This window comes from Eumetopias jubatus, unplaced genomic scaffold (assembly GCF_037043125.1).
Source record: "Eumetopias jubatus isolate StellerSeaLion01/CBP00866 unplaced genomic scaffold, mEumJub1_p1.0 scaffold_2, whole genome shotgun sequence".
Lineage (NCBI taxonomy): Eukaryota > Metazoa > Chordata > Mammalia > Carnivora > Otariidae > Eumetopias > Eumetopias jubatus.
Genome location: NW_028274808.1, coordinates 61376279 through 61385653, shown reverse-complemented (window position 1 = coordinate 61385653; position 9375 = coordinate 61376279). Strand labels below are relative to the sequence as shown.

Sequence of the window (9375 nt, the reverse complement as noted above, 5' to 3'; positions counted from 1 at the left end):
ATGGCACTCTGATTTAAACTGCATTTTACAGCCTGCAGGACACCTTGGACAAGCTTGGTTTTTACTCTAGATTTCACCCAGCTTCTTCCTTCACCAACATGCAAGTTATTTTCCTTCCCTGCCAGCCAAGGGGGCAGGTGGAAGAGGGAAGTGTGGCCTTTGCTGTCAGTAGTTCTTGATTCTTTGATGTGAAAAGGAACAGCACAGTCATTTAAACCTGATCCAACCTTTTTGCATCTTACAAAGTTAGAAAGCTAAAAGAAGTAAGATAAGAAGGGAATACTTGTATAATGTACAGTGCTTATGGGAAGTGCACACCTTATTATGATTCATCTGATTCCTTCTCCTCTTCAGTTGTTTCTTTTGAAGGCAGTGGATTTTTCTGTTGTATTTCTCTCTTCTTTGATTTCAACTTATCAAATTTCTCCATGTCAGCCATATTGGGTTTAGACCTGGTTGCAGAGAGAGTGGAGCAATGCATGTACCCAAGAGAGTGAAGTCTGGTCTGCACAGTGGCTGCTACAAAGCAGATCTTTTCTTTCCTCCTCCTCCTCCTCCTCCTTTCTTCTTCTTCCTCTTCTTTTTTACTTCAGATGTAATTGACATAAAACGTTGTGGAAGTTTGAGGTATAAAATGTGTTGATTTGATACATTTATATATTGTGATATTATTAGCTAACACCTCTATCATACCCATTATTATCATTTCCTTTTTGTGGTGAGCACCATTAAAATCTGTCTTAGCAGCGCTGAAGTGTCTAAAACGGTATTGTTGATTATACTTACTACCTGTGCTTTAGATCTTCAGGACTTATCTACTAGTTGCCTGTTTATACCATTAAAGATCATCTCCCAATTTCTCCATCCCCAGTCCCTAGTAACCACCATTTGACTTCATTCAAGTTTGCTTTCAGATTCCATGTATAAGTGATAGAATATAGTATTTGTCATCCTTCGTCTGAAATATTTCACTTAGCCTATGCCTTTAGTATCCATCCATGTTATTGCAAATGGCAGGATTTCTTTCTCATGCTGAATAATTTTATTATACATATGATAATATATATAATTATATAATATATATAAATCATATCTTATTTTTCCATTCATCCATTAATGGATATTTAGGTTGTTTCCATATCTTGGCTATTGTAAATAATGTTGCAGTGAACATAGAAATGCAGTTATCTCTTTGATATCCTACTTTCATTTCCTTTGGATATATACCCAAAGTTGGGATTGATGGATCATATGGTAGTTGTACTTTGAATTTTTTGAAGAACGTCCACACTGTATTCCATAATGGCTGTACCAATTTACATCCCACCAATGGTGTATAAGTGTTCCCTTCTTCCCACATCCTTGCCAAGACATATTTCTTATCTCCTTGGATAAACATTCTAATGGATGTGAGATGATATCTCATTGTGGTTTTGATTTGTATTTCTGGATGATTAGTGATGTTAAACATGTTTTAATGTAACTGTTGGCCATTTATATATCTTCTTTGGAAAAATGTATATTTAGCTTTTTTGCCCATTTTTTAACCAGATTTTTTCTTGTTGTTGAGTTGTATAAGTTCTTTATACATTTTGGATATTAACCCCTTATTTGATATATGGTTTGCAAATGTTTTCTCCCATTCTGAAGGTTGCCTTTTCATTTTGTTGACTGTTTCTTTGCTGTGTAGAAGATTTTTAGTTTAATTTGGTCCTATTTGTGGATTTTCACTTTGTTGCTTGTGCTCTTGGTGTCCTATCCAAAAAATTATTTGCATTGTCAAGACCCGTGTCAAGGAGATTCTCCCCTAGGTTTTCTTTTAGCAGTTTTATGTTTTCAGGTCTTATGTTTGTCTTTAATCTATTTTGAGTTAACTTTAATGAATGGTGTACGACAGAGGTCCAATTTTATTTTTCCTTGGTTACCAAGGATAGCCAACAGCATTTGTTAAAGAAACTATCTTTTCCCAATTCTGCTCTTGGCTCCCTTGTCAAATATTAATTGATATGCAGGGTTTATATCTGACTATGTATTCTGTTTAATTGTTCTATGTGTCTATTTTTATGCCAGTACTGTACTGTTTTAATTATTATAGCTTTGTAATATAGTTTGAAATCAGGGAATGTGATGCCTCTGGATTTGTTCTTTCTCAGGATTACTTTGGCTTTTTGGGATCTTTATGGTCTTATATAAATTTTATTATTGTCTTTTCTATTTATATAAAAAATAACATTGGAATTTGTTGGGAATTACATTGAATCTATAGATGGTTTTGGGTAATGTGGACATTTTAATGATTTTAATTTTTATATTTTAATTTTTCCAGTCCATGAACACAGCATATCTTTCCATTTGTTGTCCTCTTTGATTTATTTTATCAAAGTCTGTTAGTTTTCCTTGTACAAATCTTTCAGCTTCTGGATTAAATTAATTTCTAAGTATTTTGTTTCTGATGCTCTTGTGAATGGGAAGTTTTCTTTTTCAGATATTTTGTTGTTAGTGTATAGAAATGCCACTAATTCTGTATGTTGATTTTTTTTCCTGCCGCTTTACTGAACTAATGACAATTTCTTCCTTTCCAATTTGAATGCCTCTTATTTCTATTGCTTTAGGTAGGACTTCTAGCATTATGTTGAATAAGAGTAGTGAAAGTGGGCACCCTTGCATTCTTCCTTATCTTAGAGGAAAAGTTTTCAATCATTCACTGTTGAGAATGATGTTAGCTGTGTGTTTTCATATAAAGCCTTTAATATGTTGAGGTATATTCTTTGTGTATCCAATTCCTTGAGGGTTTTTATTATGGAAATATGCTGTATTTTGTCAAATGCTTTTTCTGAACTTATTAAGATGATTGTATGTATAAGGAACTTTTTTACTCAAACACTTTTCTATGACAAAGGGTTTAGCATCATGGCACAGACTCTAAGAGACATTGTTCCTTAAAGGTTTGGAGAATATGATCATCTTCACTAAGTAAAGTAGACATATAAAACTGCTGTAGCAAGATAGTAGATTTGGGCCCAAACATATCACTGATACGTTAAGTATTTTTGATTATTTGAAAAGATTATCAGACAGGATATCAAAGGATGACCCAACTAGATGCTGTATCGAAGAAACACATTTAAATATCAATAAACTTGTAGGTTGAAAATAAAAGGACAGAAAAGTCAAACCATATATATATACCAATTCTAAGAAAGCTAGAAAGGTTATATTAATACCAGTCAAATAGCATTAAAATTATCAAATATTAACAAAAATAAAGTGAGGCATTTTCTAGAGATAAAGAAGTTAGTCTGCAAAAAGGCATAAGAATTATAAACGAATACATGATAACAAAGCTTCAAAACAAATGAAGCAAAAATTGATAGAACTAAAATAAGAAATTGATGAATCCACAATTATTTTTGAAGATTTTAACAATCTTTTTCATTTATTGATTGAATCAGTAAATAGAAAGCCAGTAAAAAGAACAGAAGACTTGAGTATCACTATGGAACAATTTGATGTAATTAATTATATAAACGAGAAAACCGAACAACAGAATACACATATTTTCAAAGTACCCATAAACAACCATGAAATAGTCTCTAAGAAGTCTTAATATTTAGGTGAATGTTATGATACATATCTTTGCTATGTCTACCTTACTATTTTGATACAAGATATCTTATTATCTGGCAGGCTTCCACTCTTGTTGAATAGAGCTTAAATCTTTTTTTTTTTAAGATTTTATTTATTTATTTGAGAGAGAGAGAATGAAAGATAGATAGCACGAGAGGGAAGAGGGTCAGAAGGAGAAGCAGACTCCCTGTTGAGCAGGGAGCCCGATGTGGGACTTGATCCTGGGATTCCAGGATCATGACCTGAGCCGAAGCCAGTCGCCCAAGCAACCCAGCAAAAATACTTTGGCAAGAAATAAATCAGTGGGTGGTCCCTATTCACTGGTATTGAGTTTAGTATAATCTAAAAAACAAAACAGTATCGCCCACAATAACGATATTTAGAAATAGGGCAAAATATGTATAAAACTTTTTCATAGAAAACTATAAAACACTGTTGAGAGAAATGAAAGAAGGCCTACATAGTGGAGACTAATCCTGTGTTCATGGATTGGTGGACTCAATATTGTCAATATAGCCAATGTTGCCTATTGCCTAGATTGAAGGCAATCTAATCAAAATATAAGTAGTCATTTTTTTTCTTTGTAGAAATTGACAATCACCATTTGATAATGGGATCTATTACAAAGCTATAGTAATCAATACAGTGTGGTATTGGTGTAAAGATACACAAAAAGCTCAATAGAACAGAATGGAGAGTTCAGAAATAGCCACACATATATTTAATCAATGGATTTTTTTTGTAACATTCAAAAGCAATTATGTAGAAAAGAATAATCATTTCAAAAAAGTTGCTAGAAGAATTGGATACAAATTTTCAAAAGAAAAAAAAAACTTTTACCCATTCCTTACACTATATCCAAAAAGTAATTCAAAATGTATATCAGGCCTAAATATATAAAACACAAAATTAAAAAAAATGTCTACAATAAAATTGGGAGAAAATCTTTGGGTTAGGCAAATAATTCTTATACATAGTACCAAAGCACAATCCATAAAAGAAAGTTGATAAACTAGGATACATCAAAATTAAGAATTTCTACTCTTTGAAAAAGAATATGAGACATAAACTGGAAAAAAATTACAAATCACTTAAGGGATAAAGAACTTATATTCAGAATATATAAAGAACTCTTAATACTCGATTACAATAATTCAACAACCCAGTTAAAGTGGGCCAAGATATTAACAGACATCGAAGAACAATACAAATAGCCAAAAAATCAAGTGAAAAGATGTTCACTATCACCCTAATCACTAGTTAGATGTAAATTTAAACTACAATGAGATACCACTATACAGGTAGTAGAAAAGTAGAAAACTGTAACTAAAAATACTGACCATACCATGTATTAGCAAGGATGTGGAAGAACTGGACATTTTATTCATTACTGGTGGAAATATAAAATGGTACAGCCCTTTAAAAAAAAGACACCTAAATGGCCAAGAGGTACATGAAAAGATGTTAAACATCATTAATCATCAGGGAAATGCAAGTCAAAACCAAATGAGATATCACCTTGCACCAGTCAGGATGGCTATTAAAAAAACAGTGTTGGTGAGTATGTAGAGAATTCAGAACCCTGTTGGAATGTGAAATGGCGCAGCTGCTATAGAAAAGAGTATGAAGTTTATTCAAAAAATTAAAACCTAGAACTACCATATGATCTAACAGAGGTATATATCCAAAATAACTGAAATCAACATCTTGACGAGATAACTGCACTCCCATGCTCATTGCAGCATTATTCACAATAGCCAACATATGGAAACAACTCAGATGTCCACTGATGGATGAATGAAAAAAGAAAACGTTTCATATACACATAATAGAATATCACTCAGCCTTAAAAAAGAAGGAAATACTACCATTTGCAACAATATTTTCCAGGATGGACATAGAAGACATTGTACTAAATAAATCAGTCACAGCAGGACAAATTTGCATGATTATTGTTATATGAGGCATCTAAAATAGTCAAAGGTATAGAAGTAGACAAAAAATGGTGATTACCAAGGAATAAAAGAAGGGAGGTTGGGAAGTTCTTTAATGGGTATGAAGTTAGTTTCACAAGATGGGTAAGTGCCAGAGATCTGCTGTACAACATAGTGTCTATAGTTGATAATAATATATTGTGTACTTAAAATTCTGTTAAGAGGGTAAAGTTCATGTTGTGTTCTTACCACAAACACCCCTCCCCCCAAAAAAGGGAGACAAGGAAACTTTTGGAGAGAGAGATATAGTTATTACCTGGATTGTGGTAATAAACAATGGTAACGTATGTATGCATATATTGAAACTCACAAAATGGTATACATTCTATGCAGTTTTTTGTGTACCAATTATACCTGAATAAAGCTAGAAAAATATAAAACAAAATAGCATAATCACCTTGAAAAGTAATTTGGAAGTTCCTTACCAAAAAAAAAGAATTAAACCTTCCACTTACCATATGATCCAATCTACTAGACATACCCAAAAGAAATGTAAGCATATTTTCATACAAATATTCATAGAGGCTTTAATTATAATAGCTAAAAGTGGTGACAACCTAGTCTGTCAACTAATATCCATCAAAAGATGCATCAGTAAATAAATTTTGATGTGATCATACAATGGAATATTATTCAGCAATGAGGTGGAATGAACTGTTGATGCATGCATCAAGGTGGATAGCCCTTAGAATAATTAGGCTAGATGAAAGAGACTACACCAAAAAAAAAAAAAAAAAAAGGTATGGATGTGATTCCATTTATATAATATTCTGGAAAATCAAAACTATTTTATATTAACAGTAAGTCAATGAAGAGTTGAGGATGATGCAGAAAGGGAAATCAGGGAGAAATTACAAAGGCTCAAGGAAACTTTTGGTGTGATGTATTGTGGTGATGGTTTCCTAGGTATATGCATATGTTATAACATATAAAAGTGTACACTTTATCTTCATTTTATTGTATTTCAGTTATACCTCTGTATGAGGTATTTATCCCACATAACACATTACCACAAACTTAACAGCTTAAAATAACACACATTTATTATCTTGGTTTTCGTGGATCAGGATTTCAGGTATAGCGGCAACCTGTATCCTCATCTTGAGGCTTGACCAGATCAGAATCAACTTCCAAGTTCATTTAAGTTGGTAGAACTCACATCCCTACAATATGACTGAGGGTCCCTGCTTTTTGCAGGTTGCCATACTCCAGTCCTAGAGGAGGATACTTGCTGCCCAAATTTCTTTACCACGTTGACTTCAGCGTGGCTGCTTGCTTCATCAAACATGCAAAGAGTGTCTCTAGCTCCTGTCTGCTAAAATGGAGTCTCACATAACATGATATAATCACAGGAAGGACAGACATACTGTCACTTTTGCAATTGTCTATTGGTTAGGAACAAATGACAGGTCCTGCCCTCACTCAAGGGGACAGGATGTACAAAGGTGTGAATACCAACAGGAAAGAATTATTGGTGGTCACCTTAAGAGTTTTTCCACCACAACCTTAATATGGCTGTAAAAAAAAAAAAAAAGCCTACTGGGTCCCACCTGAAACATGGAGAAAAATTTGTTATTTCAGACTTTATTTTGGCCTATCAATTTTCCTTCATGGAAAAAGAAAACATTAAATAATTTTTTTGAAAGAATAAAAACCAGACCTTGACTTAAGGTCTGAAAAATTAACTACCCAAGGGAAATTATGAATTTCCCTTGACTCTCCTCTATCTTCATGCCACTCCATTTCACATTTTATAAGAAGCTCCAAAAGTCATGACATTCCCATACTCTCTGGTTCAACGATTACCAGGGATGCTAATAATGTCATAAATGCCATAGAATTCTTCATGTAACAGTTTCATGTGACTCATGAATGTTAGTGGCTCAAAGCCAAGCTGCTAGAGATAAAGGTGATATGTACTATTTAGAGGAAAAAACAATTGTGCTTACAGCAATACAGTACTTGGGACTTTAATGTACCAAAATAATCCAGGAAACAAATGTAAAAATGAGGAAATTTCAGGTGAATTTCCTAACGTGCCCATTATTAGGTACTATAGACTCTTTGAATTAGAGATAGTATCTGTACTCTGGGTTTAATTTGGGAATTCTGAGCTCCTGACTTATAAATGAACTATAAACTCATAATTTTCATCTTCATAGTCTATTTTGTAGTATTTAAATATGTGATCTCCATAGTCCAAATGTCCTTATGCAGCTGCTAGTCCCAGTAAATGATCCAAAATTTGTCATTAGACTAAGAGGATAAAAATAAGATATGAATAGAGGTTGACTCAACTGACAAACAACTTGATATATGACAACATCACAAATATTAGTATGGATCTGGGCTGGCTTATAGATTAGGTCCCCAGAGGGGAATGATCTAAGCTCCCACTTGTGCTGAAAAAGGACTTTAAGTTGCCTGAGAACTAAGACCATTCTTATCAAAAGCACTTTGCTATTTAGTCTAGGTAATTCTCAGCTAGGAAAATAAAGATATTAAAACAGCAACTTAGGAAATTTCTTAAGCCAATTTATTTGAAATAATGTCACTTATCTGACAACATCCTTTTATAAGGTGAAACAACTTGTTAACTCATCAGTTTTCATTTGAAGACTTTTCCCTAGTCTTAGGTTTTTACTTTGAGTGATAGAGGGTTTTGAACGGCAGAATGACATGAACTAATTTTAAAAATGGTAACACTGGCTGGGGCGCCTGGGTGGCTCAGTTGATTAAGCATCTGACTCTTGGTTTCAGCTCAGGTCATGATCTCAGGGCCATGGGATCGAGCCTTTGCCAGGCTCTGTGCTGGGCAGGGAGCCTGTTTAAATTCTCTCTCTCCCTGCCAGAGACCTCTCTCCCCCAAACCACCGCCCCCCAAAAAAAGAGAGAGAAAGAAAGATCCCTGGTCCCTTCTACTATGTGAGGACACAGTGAAAAAATTCCAAGTATGAACCAGAAAGAGAGCTCAGATTCTGACCCTGATCATGTGTATCTAACCTCCAGAATTATGAAAAATTCACAATTATCTAATCTTTCAGCAATGTCTTCAGTTGGCTGAATCTAGCTAGAATCAGTTGAAATAAAGCCCTGAGAGTCATGGTGGAAGATGTCATGTCTGATGTAGAATAGAGCAAATGAAAGTCTATTAGATGGCAAACTCCCTATTGTTTCTGTACACCTGCTCTAACCCCTAACTCCTTTCATCATTTGACCTAAGGTGTACAACACAAAGAACTGCACTCCTCTTGCTTTCAAATGGAAATATATTTGGCTAAACTAAGATGAGGCTCTTGGATTGCAGAGAGGAGGGAGGAAAATTTTACCTTGGCACAGAAGGCTTTAAAAGAGGTGTATGGGTGTGTTTAATGCATGCCCTGATTTTTAAAACTATCTGTGGCTCTTCCACTTGTCCCCTGGTTAATCCTATGAACTGAACAAGGTTAATCTTATAAGGCCCCTTCCACTTCAGGTCTGTGCTCTTATGTTCACCCTCCAGCCTCATGTTCTCTAGAGGAAAGGGAAGAAGAGTATTCTTTTCCCTTTATAGACATATCTTAAGCCCACATGCAGGAATAAGAAGGTACAAAGTGGTGGGAAAGTCTCCCTGTGAGTATGAACGAATATACTCCAGCTTCCACAAGAAGGGAGAAATGCCTTAGTATCATCTCTTTCTCACGGAATAAAGCTGTCAAAAGTGTTAGGCTGAGTAGAAGCAGCCAGTATTATTCTATGACTTTCATCACTGAGG

At 34.3% G+C, this 9375-nt stretch overlaps 1 protein-coding gene across 1 annotated transcript; it reads right to left on the bottom strand.

Moving 5' to 3' along the window:
- Positions 1 to 322: 322 nt before the first annotated feature.
- On the bottom strand, positions 323 to 439 carry LOC148164840 (thymosin beta-4-like). The gene has a single exon (XM_088019539.1). It carries the CDS (start codon positions 437 to 439, stop codon positions 323 to 325), a length of 117 nt encoding a protein of 38 aa, XP_087875665.1.
- Between the last annotated feature and the right edge of the window lie 8936 nt (positions 440 to 9375).

Coding starts and splice junctions, on each gene's coding strand:
- LOC148164840 (XM_088019539.1), bottom strand. CDS start 439: ATGGCTGACATGGAGAAATTTGATAAGTTGAAATCAAAGAAGAGAGAA.